Source organism: Monopterus albus, unplaced genomic scaffold (genome assembly GCF_001952655.1).
Source record: "Monopterus albus unplaced genomic scaffold, M_albus_1.0 scaffold20.1, whole genome shotgun sequence".
In the NCBI taxonomy this organism is placed as follows: Eukaryota; Metazoa; Chordata; class Actinopteri; order Synbranchiformes; family Synbranchidae; genus Monopterus; species Monopterus albus.
In genome coordinates this window covers 2,703,620-2,721,366 of record NW_018127900.1, presented here as the reverse complement: position 1 = coordinate 2,721,366, position 17,747 = coordinate 2,703,620, and the positions used below count along the sequence as shown (strand labels likewise).

The 17,747-nt window shown below is 38.3% G+C and overlaps 1 protein-coding gene across 1 annotated transcript in view; it reads right to left on the bottom strand.

The window, feature by feature from the left end:
- Window positions 1–17,747, bottom strand: part of gpat2 (glycerol-3-phosphate acyltransferase 2, mitochondrial) — an 84,631-nt gene that overhangs the window by 14,987 nt on the left and 51,897 nt on the right. The window contains exons 3-10 of the mRNA XM_020593825.1: window positions 8,613–8,716; window positions 6,957–7,067; window positions 6,535–6,605; window positions 6,316–6,426; window positions 5,767–5,889; window positions 3,314–3,413; window positions 2,031–2,164; window positions 1,714–1,813 (exon numbers count right to left, since the gene is read on the bottom strand). Of these exons, the coding sequence (XP_020449481.1) occupies window positions 1,714–1,813; window positions 2,031–2,164; window positions 3,314–3,413; window positions 5,767–5,889; window positions 6,316–6,426; window positions 6,535–6,605; window positions 6,957–7,067; window positions 8,613–8,684 (822 nt within the window). The 5' untranslated portion in view covers window positions 8,685–8,716. The remainder of the gene's footprint in view (window positions 1–1,713; window positions 1,814–2,030; window positions 2,165–3,313; window positions 3,414–5,766; window positions 5,890–6,315; window positions 6,427–6,534; window positions 6,606–6,956; window positions 7,068–8,612; window positions 8,717–17,747) is intronic.

Genomic DNA, 17,747 nt, shown 5'->3' with positions numbered 1-17,747 from the left:
GCAAGGAAAATTCAATTACCATCGAACAGCAGCTAAACAGGCCTACACTCAATAAACAATAAAGGTCTATTAACATTGAAATACAAGCCTGCTTTCTCACGCACAGCCAATATGCTTACTGGTATTGCTGGTACAGTAAACGGTTAATAAAAAAAAAAACCTCACTGCGCCACTCATAAATAACCTGTTTATGTTCTATTGTGGCTGTTGTTTTGTAGATTAATGTCAGACTGAGCCATTTTATTGAGCTGTATAGCATAATATTGATCTTAATAAAGCCAGTAATTCCTCCAAATGAAATACATCTTTAGGCACACCCACACAAAACATAAACAGCTTATTTGTAGACACAAAGACAGGAGGATATTAATGATAAACAGGTGCTAATCAGTGATACATAACAAGTATATGGAGGCATTTGGACAAGAACTGCAAAGAAGGTACCTGAGTAAACTATGATAGATGCAAAAGAGGAGGGAACTGTAAATATAGTACATGAAAATCTCCATAATGAGGGAAAAAAGACAAATTACCTTCCCATAAAGAAAGAAACAGCCTGCTCAGACCTGCCAACACAATCAAACTAACCACCATTCTTCTTGTTTCTCCGCCCTCTCCTCATTGCCTTGTCACTCCAGCCAACTGCAAAGCTGCAATCTCTGTAGCAAAACTCAAGCCCCTTGGTAATTTTGAGAATGAATAGGAAGTGGGATGAGGCTGGGGAGCGAGGGAGAGGGGGAAAGGACAGGCTGTATTCTGACCGAGGAGCTGATTGTGATAGCACTCCACCATGGAGTGGATGAACAGTGTGTGTTTCTCATTGAGGATAAATTGAACTGAATGCACATATGCTAAACAGCCAAATTACAAGGACAGGTATCTTTTGTTTACCCTGCAATTTTATATAATTACCTGTTGTCTGAAGTTCAGCAAAGGGTTTTCAGCAAAATGCAACAGCATCATGTTTTCTGATTCATGCCCCAGTGCTTCATTCCCATTTATAAGTGAACAGGCTGTTTTTGGTTTCACATACGCGGCTAATAAGGAACAGTTCAAGTCAGAATGATTTATAACGAGTGGTGCTTTTGTAGTTGGTGACTCTGAGAAAAAACTTGCATTAAATTTTGACACTAGAAGGAGGCATTTGCATATGTTTAAACTGCTGCTGAAAGACTTCTGTGGCTGCAGGAGCTTTGTAAAATATGAGGATGTTGCTCCATTTAAGTCGGTTTTCATTGGGGTTAGAGACAAATTTCAAATAGAAACTCTGCCTATGGTTGTTGACAGGCCTAGGTTGGCACCACTAACCACAGGCTCCATTCAATGATGATGGCAATAATATCAAAAGATAAAATTCAGACTCTTAGTCTTGCTAGTGGGAGATGCTCTGGTAGTTGGTCCACTACCTTGGTCAAGAAATATCTCAGCAAATATTAGATGTCCTTCCATGACATTTGGTACAGATGTTCACGGGGTACATCCCAGTTCCCTTAATTGCATCTTTGTCTTGAATTGTAGTTCCTCTACCCAAAATGAGCAACTGTCCCCACTCCACTAAAGAGCAATATTTAGTTTTTGGACTTGGGTATTACTGGGTTAGAAGGTCATCATCACTTCAAACTTTAAAGTAAGATAATCCCCAGCCAAAAATATTAAGTACCACCACATCCTACTCCATCTTAGTCTGTCAGTTATCAAAAACAATAGACTTACAGAGGTCATGACAGGTGCATACAGTCTGTCTGTCTCAGCATCCTGCTCAGTCAGTGCTGAAGGTGGTAGAAGGACCACACCTACTTTTTGCAGGATTGATCTATTGGAATAGAGAATATTGTATCTCAGACATCACTGGTTTAATTCAGAAGCATGGAGTCAGGACGCATCTTCACTTTGTGTTTAGAATTACATTGACTGACCTAAACAAACTCCATTATTTGTGAGGGGAGATGGTGTCCAGTATTTCAACTAGCTATCTCAGTGTGCTTTGTCAACTTATATATGGCTTGTGTGTGAGTATGATTACAGTATACCTTAGGAAGGAACTGTTAATCTGGAGGGGACAAAGAGTGTATGGGACTCTCAGGTTTTGACAGAAGAGCACCAAAGGGATAAGAGCACAGTCCATGATGCTCTGACGCACATACACATACACCAGCAGAGATCCCTGAAATACAAAACAGAAGCAGCTTGAGACAATGAAGATTCTTTGCATTGTCATTCACTCTGGAAACCAGTGAACTATGCAGATGTGGTGCATGGATTAGCAGAGTATTTCTGTGGCCTTTTATTTAATCAATATTATAATCAAGCCTCACAAGCTTCACAGAATATCAAATGAAAAAGCTGAATAAAAATTCAATTTGAAACCAGCAATGATTAAAAATAGACAATTCCAGCAGTAATTATATACATGTTTAACCAATTGTATATAGCACAGAAAGTGACAGCATACAATGGCTGTTTTTTTCAAGGTCAAAAAGAGCTTTATCGTTTCTCTATCCCTTTATCTTTGGAGTAGGATCTGTTTCTTTCTATTATTGCAAACTCAATTATGTATCGAGTGAAGTCAAAGTGAAGAGATAAAACATGATTGCATTTTGTTGATATGATAGTGTCACTTCAATAAAAAAGATAATTGGATTCGCAAAAAAAGCCGCAGCAATATTCAAACTGTATAGTAGTCAGGGTATTACTTAGTTTTACAAAACCAAATCATGTTTGCTTTTTATGTTTATTATTGCATCTTATTTAGAAAAGACAGGTATGGTCATAAAGGTTTGGCTCAACCAAACCCTGACTAAGCACTGACAACTGCAAACAATAGGCATAGTGAAATGCAATGTAAATGAAGGCAGGGGATTTTTGTCAGATCTAAGCTAAAGGCATAGTTCACTGACTTCATTGGTGCCCATCTTGGAACTGCAACGGCAGCCTTATTCACTTGTTTTTATTTACTCAACCATGTAATTAGGGTTGTGTAGCCCTGAGTAAAAAAATAAAAAGTAATGAAAAATATAACAGGGGAAACATTCAAAAGTAAACATACATTTAGATATCTTAAACTGAACACATCTACTAAGGCAAACTATAATGTGAAAACATGACTACAGATGATTTAGAACAACCTAATTTCACATCCTGAGTGTGGCATGTGTGTGGAGCCAAGGCATCTTAATACCTCTGTACCTTTCACGTTTTGCTGGAAAAGCTCCCACTATTTGGGGCATCAGTTATGGCCACATTTATACATCTGTTAGTAATCATGCACAGACATTTCATTTGCTTCTATGTGCATATTTAGAGATATTTGTACCTCTTGTGAAGCTCTTTGCAAAGCCACCATATGGTTGAGGTTAACCTGAATACTGCCAAATACGGAAGGAAGCATCTTAAGCATCACCCAGCCCACGAATCTAGTCAGGAGAGAAGAGTGGGTGGAGAGATATATAGAGAGAGAAAATTCATCACTAGAGATACAGAGACCTGGGGTCGATGTACACACTGGAATCATGGACAGATAGTGGTGAAGTTAAATAAAAACAGTTGCCAGTAATGTGATGTCAAACACAGGAGCTTTGGCAATGAAAGTGAGGATGGAGTCCAGCGCGACAACATTTTAATTAGACAGATGGGAGTGTGACAAAGTAGGGAGAAGAAGAATGGGGATAAGAAAGAAATTGATGACATAGGGAAGAAGCAAAATGGAAAACAGCAAAGAGTTGTGTGAGAGAGACAGCAGTAGAGACAAAGGCTGAGGCTGTAAATGAGAGCGAGAGAGAGGAGTAAAAGGAAAAAAGAAAAACAGGGCAGATTTTGAAGAGAGATTTCTAAGACTACAAGAAAACCAAAAGTTTCCTCTTTATTTCACCAGACACTGACAGAATTTCTAACACTGTCTGTGGCTACAGGAACAGGTTCTTAAAACCAGACACAGTTATAACACCCAATTTCAATTTAAAAAACAGTACACATCTTTTCACAGGGAGCAGTCAAGTGTGTTGCATGTCCTCCACTGCAGATAAGACAGGTTTTTGCCTCAACAACTGTCAGTCATCTTGAAGAGCATGACGACTGATATTTGTATGGCACTAGGTTTTTTGGGTAGGTATCTGATGTCCCAGATCTAAATGTCCTGTTCAATTTCTGCACAGATAATGTCATGTTATTGGCAACTGTAACACATGGGTAGGCATTGAAATATTACCAGTTTTATCATCAGTACACACATGAGCAGCTGTGTTAGAACTATCTTCTTCCTTTATAAAAAATTACAATCCTGTGTACACAAAAGAGGAGAATTTTATAAGAAAGAAAATCCCATCACTCCTATTCTACTGCATTGCTAGCACGCTTGGTCCATTTTGCATACATTTGGCAAATATGGTTCATGGTTTTGTTTTTTTTCCTAATTGCAGCATGAATGGTCCTTAATTTGCTACAGCTATAATTCCTGCTTTGCCTGGCTTCTTCTACATAGCAGTGTCAGCTGAAGTTCTAGGGTATGGGAGTATTTAAAGGATAAAAGCTGGCAGCATTAGATGCTTTTGTTATTTTCAATAAATCCCATGAAAAGACAAAGGCCAAAAGTCACTCTCTCAAAACTTTCCAACTTCTCCAGCCTGTCTGCTGCTCTCAGCACTAAATCCATTTGTTCCTTCTGTAGAAACAGATTGAAAAAAATAAACCTAGATTGAAGAAAAGCCAAATATTTTTTTTTCTGAAAGAGCTGGGCACCGAAGTATATTTCCTGGGAAGGACTTTCAGCTGGAAATTTTGATGTGTTTTGCTTATTTTTGGACAACCAGGGACAGTCTATGGCACAGAGAAATATCTGGCTTTGGCTAAACAGACAGTACTTGTTTGTAGGATTAGTTCATTCAATTGCTGCTGAAGGTTTATGTGTTTTTTTTTTCTACATACAAAATATCACCAGCCTTGTCTGATAAGAAATAGTACCAAATCTATCAAAAAACATCTTTTTTTTTTTTATAATGAAGCCAGAATTATTTAAACAGCAAACATAAACCCACAGTATCCTATATAATGATACTTATTATATCAAGTGTGATGTCGAGTATTTTCAATTTTAGGGAGAGTGAGGAATACAACAGGATAAGATAACTTAATTACTGACTCAACTCACTGCACAATGGAACTCTATAGATAATGAGAAGGTACGTCACGCCGCGTTGAATGTTGAGACGGGAGCGCCATTTTTGAGGTACGTGCTGCGTTTACCTACATACATCTCACTTTACTGACTGTGGTAATTCAGAATGGATAACCTTAGCTGACTGTGCTAACTTGGAGCTGAGCTAGAGATCCTGTCTACAAGAGACTGAAAAATGACTTTGCCCACTGATGTCTAACAATAGCTAGCAGCTAAGATAAGACAAACACTGCAGATGAATTCATTTCTGTCCTGTTTGTGCTTAAACTGAATGCTGAAGTGGACATTTGGATGTAGCTGAAGCATCCGTTACTGTATGTAGCTCTACAGGATAATATTTTTTTTTACTAACTTATAGATGAATGTAATGTATATATCTATGATTGATAATGAGCATGATGCTCCAACTTTGCATTCTCTATTGCTTCAAACTAATAAATGAAGTGGAATATAATCTATTTATTTCTTGTTACTACCCAAGTGAAAGGTTTCATAGTACTGCTCTATATTAATACACAAAAGCATTTTATTAATATTAAACTACCTTTGAACCTCGGCCTGTGCCCATCAGCCCACATGCATACAAACATACAAACCGTAAGAGGCCAGGGGAGATCCAAGTGTTAATAAGGGGGAAGAATGGTGAGAGGCAGTTAAGCTTCCTTTGGCCATCTCCCCCCTCAGGTGTTTCATGTTCTGCTCTGAGTGCCGCCTCCACTCTGAAACATATGGTCACAGGACAGCAGGGTTAAAACAGTATAAAGCCTCTTTTGTGCTGCACAGAGACAAACGCTCTCCTTCCACTAAGACAACAACAACAACATCACCGAGTAAAGAGGTTAAATAAAGGTTAAACTCAATTACACTGAAGGAGAGAAAATAACAGATACAAACTGAAGACTTGGTGACAGAGATGGGGAAAGCGTGACGACAGTCCCAAGTTATCCCATTTCTCTTCCTTCACTCTGCACAGACCCCATGAGAGCTTTCATTTTCTGTATCTTTGTTTGTGTCTCTTATCACCTCTCCTCCTTTCTCTAGAACTGCAGGAGCCTGTTTCATTTTCTGTATCTCTGCCTATCATTTATTTACGCCCCTTTGGCATCTATACTGCTTTCCTTCTCCTTTCCTTTCCCCTCAGGTACCTGTTGCTCTGACAGATTCTGTCCAGTCTGTTGTTAACTGGACTCACGTAAACCTTGCACCCACTCACAAACAGTGCGCAGCACATCCTGCGTGCCAGCCAGCCTCGATACCTAGGATAGTAAACACACAATGCAGAGGCAGAAAACATGTATATGTGATTGTGCTGAACTGAAAAATGGTGCATATGTTTGACTCAACACTTCAGATACTGTCAATACCTGGTGTCTGTCTCATTAACACTCAGCAGGTTGTGGAAGCCAAGGGAATAGTTCTTTTCAAATTTCTTGCACTAAGCCACAACAGAGAAATAGACAAACGACCTGAACATCACCATTGACCTGGACTGATCCTATGCACTATAAGAAAAGACGCATGCAGCTGAAAGATGCAATCTAGGAAAGCATTTTAAAATTCACTAATCATGCTTAGTGCATCATGTAGAGCTCTGTATCTTTTCAGTCACTAAAATAGTTTCTTTCTGTAATTTTGATTTGGAAGCAAATCCACTCCACAATATTACAGCAGTTCAGTTTGCAGGAGGGTATCAACAGACCATTTACTTCTCTAATTCTTCTAATTTTCTACCTTCTCTTTCCTCTCCTCTCTATAACCACTTTCGGCCTCTACTCTGCACACTCACCAGACTGTCAGGGGTGCACTGGTGGCAGCGCTGGCCCACAACTGGCCTCAACTTGCCAAGACAGAGAGGCACAGTCTTGAGCTTTTTCTTGATCTTCAAATCCCATGACAACTAACGGAGAAGAAAACACACACAAACAATACACACAGTAGGGATTGCAACCACATCTACATTATTATATCCAGTTTATGAGGTACACCTAGCTCAAAGTGATGCAGTCTAATACAAGAGTCCTGCAATAAATCCTACATTAATAATGCTCAACTGTTGTTGAAATAGATTTAGAGTGGCACTGATTCAATTGTGTGATCAATTTGGAAGCTGCAGTATGTGGTACTATTCAACTGAACTGTTGTTGAATTTTATCATTTATTATTTTGTCCAGCCCAATTACATCAGCAAGAGCTGGTTAACAGCAGAAGCGCCTCTCTGAACAATGCAGTACAGTTCAACGGCAGCACAAACGACAGCCTCCAACAAGACAGTAAATTGGAATCAACAACTCTAAAACAGCTTCAACAAAAACTGAACATATTCACCTTCATAAAGGTAGAGTTTGATCATCAATTGGATTTCATTTTGAGTTCATTTTGAGGATTTTTGTGATGCTGTGATTGGTTTAACTCGGGATCCAGTTTACAACTTGCAGTGCAGAAAATATTAATACAGGGTCTATATGAAACCCAGTATCAGGCATTCAGTGCACATAAGGCATAAACAGCTCATGCGCTGAAGCACAGACTGCGTACTGTATACTAATCAACATGACTTCGGGTCTCCTGTAGCAAGCAGACTGCTGGTCAGTTGTACTAATTAATATTTATGTTATGCAATACAGCAACACCCATTAATTATCATGCTGTATGAGGGCTGTTACTCTGTCCTAATTAAATATGTAAGTGAGGATTCAGACTCATTACACCATATAGACAAAATGAGATAATGAATCTTCTAAAATCAATGACACTTTCTCTTGGTTGAATCATGATGATGGATTCCAGAAAACAACACTGCTGACTGAAACCAAGAAAGGTCGATTTAATGACAACACATTACTGTAATAACAAAGCTTGAATTGAACTATCCATAATTTAAATGACTATACTAGTTCAGAGGAAAGGTATAAAGAAAGGCAGGTGAAGTAGAAACACAATGATACAAGTATACAGGCAGAGTTTTAGTATTATAAGGCTAAGACTACATACCAACCTATGTACTAAAGGAATAGTTGAGAAATTGAGAAATAAGCTTATGCCCTACGTTGATCGTTTAGATACCAGGGCCAGGACAGGGCCACGCTATCATATGCAAACTCGACAGTTCAGTGTTTACTCCAAGCTAAGCTAAGAGCCTCCTGCCTCCAGCGCCACACTTTTAACACAAACACTGTGTTAACACCGAGACTGGTAAAAATGTTCTCTAGCTGCAAATAATCAAGTATATTTTCCAAAATGTCTAACTATTCATCTTAATGTTCTGCTTATCAGTAGGACTCACTAATACCTCACATTTATTAATTTGGTGCACAAACAGAATTAAGCACATGGGGCAAGGCATGTTCTTATGTGATTGTGAAGAACAAAATGTCTGAGATTTATGCACATGGAGAAAGAGTTAAATGACAGTGGGAGAGAGTCATGCATGCGGTGTTCTTACAGCAGGTGTATTCTGTTGAACTGGCAGGAGTGCCATGTCTTTGTTTATCCCGTTGCTCTTTTCCTGCACCATGGTGAGTCTCCTGCAGACCTTTACTCAGAAATCTATTAAAGAAAAGATTGAAGAAACCGAGTATAAACATCATGTTAAAATAGTGCATTCTCACACTGTGTTGTGAGTGGGTAGTAATTCCAGTAGCTTTATAAGACCAAGCTTTGAGAAAAGGCAACATGTATCCAGTATAAGAGAGTAAACACACAAACACACAATCTCAGTGTGACACAAAATTCATGTTGTCCTCTGGTCCTTGGCAGGGGAGTGTTGGCAGCACTCACTGATCTATCACCTGGTGCCCATAGCTACAATTTCACCCATCTAAACAGCAGTTCTTTCCCTCCACAATCACAAATTCTCTGGCTCTTAACCTTCCCTTCATTCTTTTCATTTTAAATGAAAAACGGCATCTTGCTGCCAGTTTCTTTGTGTTGGTTTCACATTGTTTCCCTTTACTGGGCTCCTGGTAAACTTTAGTTTAAAAGTTTTGTGCACACTTACATATGCAGGTAGGAATAAAACAATAACAGAACTGTCTTTAAGAGGTCAGACACTGAGGGGAACTCAGGGGTGCCTGTGATCAGCAATTTACAGGTGGAGCAGGGCAGGAACTCACTAGAGGGTTATAAATCATTCAAAGCCATCAGATGAAAAACAGCTCTTATGCAACTGATTCTGGTCCCTTGCCCACTTGGAAATCTAGTAATGAGAGTTGGCAGCATAGACCACAATGTAATAGGATCTAGTTTAAATAGGTTGCCTAACTGATAGCACTGGCAGTGTCAGGGCTCAAATGAGTAATCATCTGAGATTAAGGTAGATTTAATACAGATCAAGAGCCCGTGAACACACAGCAAAGAGACCGGTGCCAATAAAAAAGCCACAATCCTGAGAGAGCTTCCACTTAGTCTTACTCAAGGCTTTGTTTCTACTACTGTCATCATGTGGCACGAACTTCCTTCTAATGAATCTTTCAGTGGTTACACCCATCAGATCTAGGAGTCTCATTAGGTTCAATAGGAGACTTGTGATGTCTCCTTCTCTGCCCCATTAATTTAGCAAATTATAACTTAAGCCTTGTCCATTGGGAGATGCTCCATTTCAACAGGCTCAAGTTCCCACATTTTTTTTTACCGGCTCTACTGAGAATGAAGGCACTAACAAGAGGTTCCCAATGCTTTGTGATGCTTCGCAAGTGCAGAGGCAAAAAAGTGGGGAGTAAAGGGTGTAAACCTGTAAATTGCACAGCCAGAGAATCAGCAAATGCTCTAATGGAGTTATAAAAGCAACTCCAGAAGGAATACAAAACCACAGCTAGAGGCCCCAGTACACCAAAGACAGAATGGCATATCAATGAGTTTCAGTACACTAACCCTTTCATCAGGTTAATTGATCAATTATAGTCTTTAATTAAAAGGCTGTAGTTTGAGAATTTTATAGCCCAGTTCTAACAGGGCCGGTGCTGAGAAAGGATTAACAATCATGAGTCATTATAAGCTGCCAGGTCAGATTAGACTGAAGGTGAGTTAGTCTTGGTTGGTGCATTCAATTCCCAAAACTGCTCAGTGATTAGTGAGGGATTTAAATACACTTAGCAGCTACTCTGAAAAGCAGCCAGCTCTGAAGAGTTAAGAATCTCAACTGATTTCTCATCAATATATTTTCAACAACTGAGCCAATCTGCACACATGGCAGGAAACCTTTTCTTTTCCAAAAATCTGTTTACAGATACAGATATAACGTACTCAACTGCTCAAAGATCACACATGAACAAGGCACAAAATGTCAAGGCAACAGAGGAACCCCAAAGCCATGCAGTATGTTCCAGATGAGCTTTAAACAACCTGAACTGAAAATACTAAAGAGCGGCAGACAAAAGCAAATAGTCTACACATCACATACACCAAGTTCTATTTAACCACCACATTGACAGCAAACTGTACTTCACTGAGTGAGTTTATTTAATAGAGTGATAACAAGACCATGTTAGCTTCATGTTTGCTAGCTGCAGGTTCAGAGTAAAATATATTCAACTAAAAGAACTTAGCATCACTGCCAAATCATCACTTATTTAGAAAACCTTCTCTGCTGCTGAGCTCCAAAATGGTGCTGCTCACATCAGTAATAATTTTCTCACCAATCCAGTTTGTACAGATGCATATAAATTTGGTTTCTTCTCCTTATTTGAAATGCGCTTGTTGACCTTTTTGATGGTGAAAGATCAACCCAAACCTGTGAGTTAGTTCTTACAAAAATCAGGTCACCCTTTCTCGAGTACAACTAATTAGCCTAACGACCTGTCAATCAAACATCAAGGACAGCACAGGAAAGAGCAGTAATCCATATTTCTGTGTGATAACTCTTTGTGACTTGTTAAACCCAGCATCTCCATATAGAAACAATAATGATCACTTTCTACTGAAAACAGGAGCAATTAATAGTAATTAATGATGTAGACCAGACCACAATACAATTTAATAGCTGTTTGACAATGCTAATAATTTGGAGTTTCTGTATTTTTAAACGGCATCTAACAGGAATGGGTACATATGGCAATAAACAGATTAAACTAATCTCCCTCTCATTTCTCGATTGGTGTTTACAAACACATGGTAACAATGGAGTATAAATCAGGGCAAGGATTAATAAAGCAGTGTTGTTATGATGTTTGCATCCGCAGCACAAATTACTATTGCACAGCATGCAAACTGGTGGAAAGCAGACAGAGCGGCACTACAATAAAATGAATAACAACAATAAAAGCCACTTGACAGTGGAAACATGTTGAATATTTGGTAAAAACATCAATATTGTGCAGCTTTAAACAGGAATGAAACCAATTTCATTGTTAACAGGGACAGTTTGCCTTAATACTAAATCCAGTATATCACCACAGGTCAAGTGTATCAGAGGTTGACATTTGTTGACAATAACCACTCACTTACTGTAGTTATGTGGTGTGAAAACATCCCCCAATCTGTGACTACAATAACTGTGAACATATTTGCTGCTGACATATAATGCCTGCTAAAAATAAAACTTCTGTCTCAACATTGTTTGCAAGGAAGGCATGAATGACAAAATCCAGTGGTATGCAGTGATGATAGCGCATCTTTGACATGCTTATGAGAATTCCTAGTCCTGTTCTCACAACGGTGTGGCAACATACACATTGTGCTTGACCAACATCTCCTCCTCTCATGCTAGTTTTGATGTCACCTGTCAGGATGGGAAAATTGATCTCACTGATGTGTTGTGCTCGGGAAGACCTGCAGGTAGCTCAGCTGCTAATCAAATAGTAGCAGGCAGTAGAGATGCAGGGGTAAACTTTAATCTTTTAACAGCTTTAATAGCAGAAATTGGTCAGTACCTTTCTATTTGGCTTCAGTCGGTACAAGGAATGTGTATGTGATATATGCGTTTATTAGCTTATATTGAGTACATGTGTTATTTTCTTCATTTACCACAGAGCCATCAATTCATATTGGCATTTGCAGTACGTGCACCTCCAATTAAAAAACAGATTATCATATCACTTAACAGAAAAAGTTAAATTGGAAGTACTAGGGTGAGCACATTCAGGCTAGATCGACATGATTTATTGTTCAAATATCTCATATGTTATTGGATATGATCTTCTCTTTGTGTGATCCCATGCTTCTAGACACCAAAGGCAAGCACCAGAGTTCAAAAGATAAAATATGTGTGGGAGATGGAGAGAATCAGAGAAAAAGAGTAAATTAATGTGAATTTTACTGTTCTTTCATGAAATAAAAACATTAAAGAGTGCACAAAACTGTACAAGATATGATTATAGGAAAACTGGAGGGGGAAAGGAAGACAGGCTTGAAAAAAAGACATCAGGCTGTTTTTCACTAACAGGATCTGATGATAAATACACTGATCATCATGTTTTTGACTAACAGGATCTGATGATAATTATACTGATCACTGAGCTGTTTCTATCTGATACTGTCAGACAAAGAGGTTGCTACCTCACACAGAATTCAGAAAAAAAAGCAGAGTACTAATTACACATCAGATATCCATCATCTCTCCCCTTCACACCTCCATATTCCTCCCTCTCTCCTACATTTTAACAAGTTTCATTTTCCCTTGACAGAAATGATGTTATACATAAGACCCCTGTGCCAACATTCCAGGTTGAATCTGCAAGAGGTAAAAGGTAGGGCTGGATAAAAATGTAAATCTTTCAATTAACTGTGATTCTTGTTTGAATGATTCAGTTATCAGCTCTTGAAATCCCAAGACTGATCTTTGCATTTGCTCCTTTTCTCCACAAATGTACATTTGTGCTAAATGTTATGTGTATGCACAGGTATAATATATGGACGCTATGGCAGTTCCTAAAGTGAAGCTACCGCAACTCAAACACCGTCTGGTGGCTGGTTGCAGCATAGGTCATAAATCCTGTCCTCTCCATGTTAGATAGAGGATGGCACATGAGCCATATTAAAAACCTAAAGTACAAATCGGATACATTTTTTCCAGGGGTGATTTCTGTCATTGTTGATAGATATTATCACGCCAATGTGTGTACAAGTGGTCATTTTTCTGGTAAGGTTGTTTTTAAATAAGTTAATTGGTGATATATAAAGAATTGTATTTTGGTTGATTTGACAGTTTTGATTGGTGGTCTGATATAACACACAACTACTCAGTAACTACTAGGGATGGGCATTTCAAGCTAAAAAAGCTATTTGATATTTGCTAGGAACTATTTGACCATTATTCAAAGGTCACAGACACCCTGCATCGCTGAGAGTCACACTCCACGTTGGCTAGCTCTTTATTGCTAATGTTATAATATATGGGAAGAAGGGAGGGAGAGGAAAATTCACATACAATATTCACCCCTGTCAGCTCACAGGCTCCTCATTGATCCCATCTAATGATGATCACATCTCAATCTCACAATCTGACATATTAGCAAAGACCTCTTAGCCCTATTGATTCTTAAAGTTGTGATCATGAGACGTCAGTAAATTGTAAAAAAGTAAAGCCAAAATATTGCAAATATGGAAACTGGAAAATACAGTGTTTTTCTTCAGACTAAAGCAATGTCAGAGCGGCATACTGCTGCAAACCTAGCGAATGTTAGTTCCACTGCCATAGAGCACTGGGGGAAAAAAATACAGATACTGAAATCAGATTAGATTATGTAATCTAGTCTTATTTGTGATTTGGATCAAATATTGAGTTTGTGTTTAAAACCTTTTAGTAGGAATTGGATAACTTTGATACAAAAAAAAAAATTAGGATTACCCAGATCCCAGCAGAGAGGTGGGTTCGGGGTGGATTTCAGCAAGAAAATCTAATAAAACTCTAAAACTGGTCAAATAATACAACGAATGACAACCTGTATCATGTAATACACATATATGTACACACACACACACACACACATTTATTTATAATTTACACTTCATTTGTTATTATGATCCACTGCCTCCTGAGTCACATTCTCCCCTAGGATAATCATAGCCTTAGCTTATCAGTTGTACATGTATGGATATTATAATTTTATTATAGCAAGTGGGTTGACTTCCTCACAGCCACAAATTCCCCTCTTAATTACAAATATATTGTAAGTTTTAACTGTTGCATTTCTCTCCATAAAGTAAAAGAATGGTAAAGTCAACACTGAATCTCAAATGTAAAAAAAAAAACAAACAAAAACACTGCAGCAGATTTGGTATCTTGGTTTTATACAAGGTCTTCTGAAAATGGTGATGACTAAGGCCTCAGAAATATTGCACTGCTGATGTGTAGTCAGTGAGACTGTAGGCACGTACATTCTGCACCGTCATAAATTTGGGCAGTGGATGCTCCTGAACATTAACAGCTGACAAAATTTATGTTACAAGGATACTTGCTGAATCTCTCAGATGGTGAAAGTATAAATTTGCCCTTAGTGTTACGTGTGACCAAAAACTGTGAATGAATAATAGTCAAACACAGGTTAAATGATGTTCAATCTCTCATCTTGTTCATATGATATGAGGAAAAAGAAAAAGAAAGCACTTCTGCTCAAGGCGCTCTACTATCCTATGGCTGCTTGAATTTTAAGCACACCCACACGGTTTCACTGATGACCAGGTAATGTTTTTAAACAAGAAAACAGTTTAAAACCCAAGTGGACTCACTTGAATATGTTTGCCCTCAATGATGAAACCTGGGGAGGACTATGAATTTGTTTTTCTTTAGTGTGTTAGCATGGGGCTTAGTGCTGAGGTTCTTCATTTTTTTTAGTTAAAAACACAAAATCGATGTTAAATAGGCTATCTTTTTTTATAAACTGTAATGTAGTGTAGGACTCTGAGGTAGAGGCAGTGGCCTTGCATAAAAATGTCTGTCCATATTTTAAAATGGACTTTGTGAACAAAGTTCCGTCTTTAGTTGATTCAAGGTCTTGTTGATGGGGTGCGTTTTTATGAGGAAATCCATCTGCACCAGAGGACAACCCCCTATAAAATCAGTCCTTCTAGGTTTCAGAAAAATGTAACATAGTGTTCAAGGTGTCTCATTAGTTCTGATTGCTTTTGTAAAAATTCCAGTTTAGAGTTTCTCAGTTTAAATGCCAAGTTATTGAATGTGCATGAAGCAATTTTTCTGTTAGTGCTGTATTTGAAATGACAATAATACCTTGTTGAATTTTGCTTCTTGGGAAATAAATGGTGTTAATTAAAGGGTGATCTGGAGATCACTACAAAAACATACTAGAAAACCTAGAAGTCAGTCTGGAGATTGGATAAGGATTTCAAAGATTTATAGTATTAATAAGCTGTTTAAAGGATTGAATCAGTGTACACACAGGATTTAGAATAACTAGCAGGCTTATATTTATAAATCCAAGGCTAAACGTGTATTTTATTTAATGAACTGTATTTTCTGTCCACATTTACTGTGTACATTTTTGTCAGCTGCCCTTTTTTACTCAAAAGATGTTTCACCACCGACCTTTATTGCACCTTTTCTTGCTGTCTGCCTCTGTTAGCTACCAATGTAAAATCAATCAAAATACCCTGCACACAAGCATCCTTTTCAACAAGGGCACAATTTTTAAGTTACTTACTGTGAGACGCTGGAGAAAATGTACACTGAGTTGAGGTCAAATATACAACTGCGTACAACTGTATGGAGCTAGAGTGGCTGCAATGTACTCTAATTATAAAAAATAGTGATTTTATTTTATGTCATTTCAGCTTCTGTGGACTAATTAGCTCTTTAGTGTTTTTGCAGTTTTGAATAGCCTTTATTCTGTTGCTAATTAGTTGTCTCATACATTATGTGGACTTGTGTGCTCTTCAGAGATGTGGAAATAGGGCCATCATCTCTACTTTTAGCACACCATTGCATTAACTACATAAATCAATAGAAGTAATCAAGGTGGCATTCAAGGTGCTATTATTTTTGTAATATTACTATGATGTACAATCACTACCTTTTGTTGTTTACTGACATAACCTTGTAGTACAGTAAATGCTTTCCAGTTTTGTTTATGTTTATCGCCAGTAACAACAGATAAAAGGGAAAAGCAGAGAATTTCCTAAAAGCAAGGAAAAGGTTCAAACTATATAAGGGGTCGCTGGAGCCAATCCCAGCTGACATTAGGCAAGAGGCGAGGTACACCTTGGACACGTCACTAGTCTATCACAGGATTGACACTAAGAGAACATGCAAAGACTGCACAGATAAGCACTGGGTGGACCAGGGCTCAAACCTGTAGCCTTTGTGCTGTCAATCAGCAGTGATAACCACTTGAGGTGGTTTTTGACTTAATGTGAAAAACAGTTAATGCACAAAACAGGATATGGAAACATTTCCTGAATAAGTTCTGACGTAGCTAACACTGAACTCATGTGATGGCTGTTCAGCTGATGGCGTCTCTCCAGTTTTCTGTAACGTGTGAAACAAACATGGCTTTGTTTCCAGTTTATAGCTGCCATGTTATGGTACGTTGCCTATACCATCATTTTCCGATCAAACTAGAGTAGTTTATCCACTCCAACCACTTGATGGAAATGCACCTGATTCACATTTCTTTTGTTTTCTTTTTGTGAACTTTCAAAATATTCGCTTCACATTTAGATGGAAACAGGCTATTGTAGCTAAACAGACACATACAACAGATATGAGAATGCACAACTGATGGCAAGGATGGCAGAACACAGCAGCAAACAAGTTCCCAAGGTGTGTGCATAATTTCTTCAACAATATAAAACCCCTAAATCTTCACTCCTGTCTCCAAATTGCATATTCAGACTCGTTTCCCTCCTCCTCACAACCAGCTGTGCAGAAAACAACAAGGCATTCAAGTGGAGAAGAGAAACATCCCCAAAGGCAGCCCGTGGTAAGAGCTCTTCTAATTACACTACAAAACTCTTCCCTGGCTTCTTCCATCTTACTGCTATCCCTTCCTCTCTTCTGCTCCTCTAAGTCTGTCTCTTTGGCTCCTGAGTCTCTGCACCACTCCTAGTCTCTCTCTTGAATTTTTAACCATCATTACTCAAAAACAAAGAAGTAAAAAAAATTTTTGTCTCATCTGCTTTTGTGTTCTTCTCATAACAATGCACATTGACTCTCCTTTCCCCATCACTGTCTGTCTTCTCACTTTCCATAATCTTCTGTCTTTGCCTCTTTATCATCTGCTGTTTTCCCTTTAAATTGCTTCCTCTGTCATCCTTTGGTTCTTCATCTTCCCAACAGTCTGCTGACTGATAACATTTGTGTCCTCTCCTCAATCATCTGCAAATTTCTCTTCATATCACAACATCTAGGCAATCCTTCTCCAATCAGGCTGTAAGTGCTGATACCGATCACCATTTCCATGTCAAGAGGATCAGTTGATCCAATATCTGAATGGATGATTTCTGCTCCTCGACATAATGCAATAGAAATATTTAAAAGAGCCACCACTTCGCCTAATGCTAAGCCTATCCCAAGGTAATTCTGAAGTTAAATACACTACTTCAAAAGAGTTCCATAACACTTCTGACTCTTTCTTAAAATTTATTTAGAACTCCAATTTGTCATTTAGCCTAATCAAAGAGTCAATCA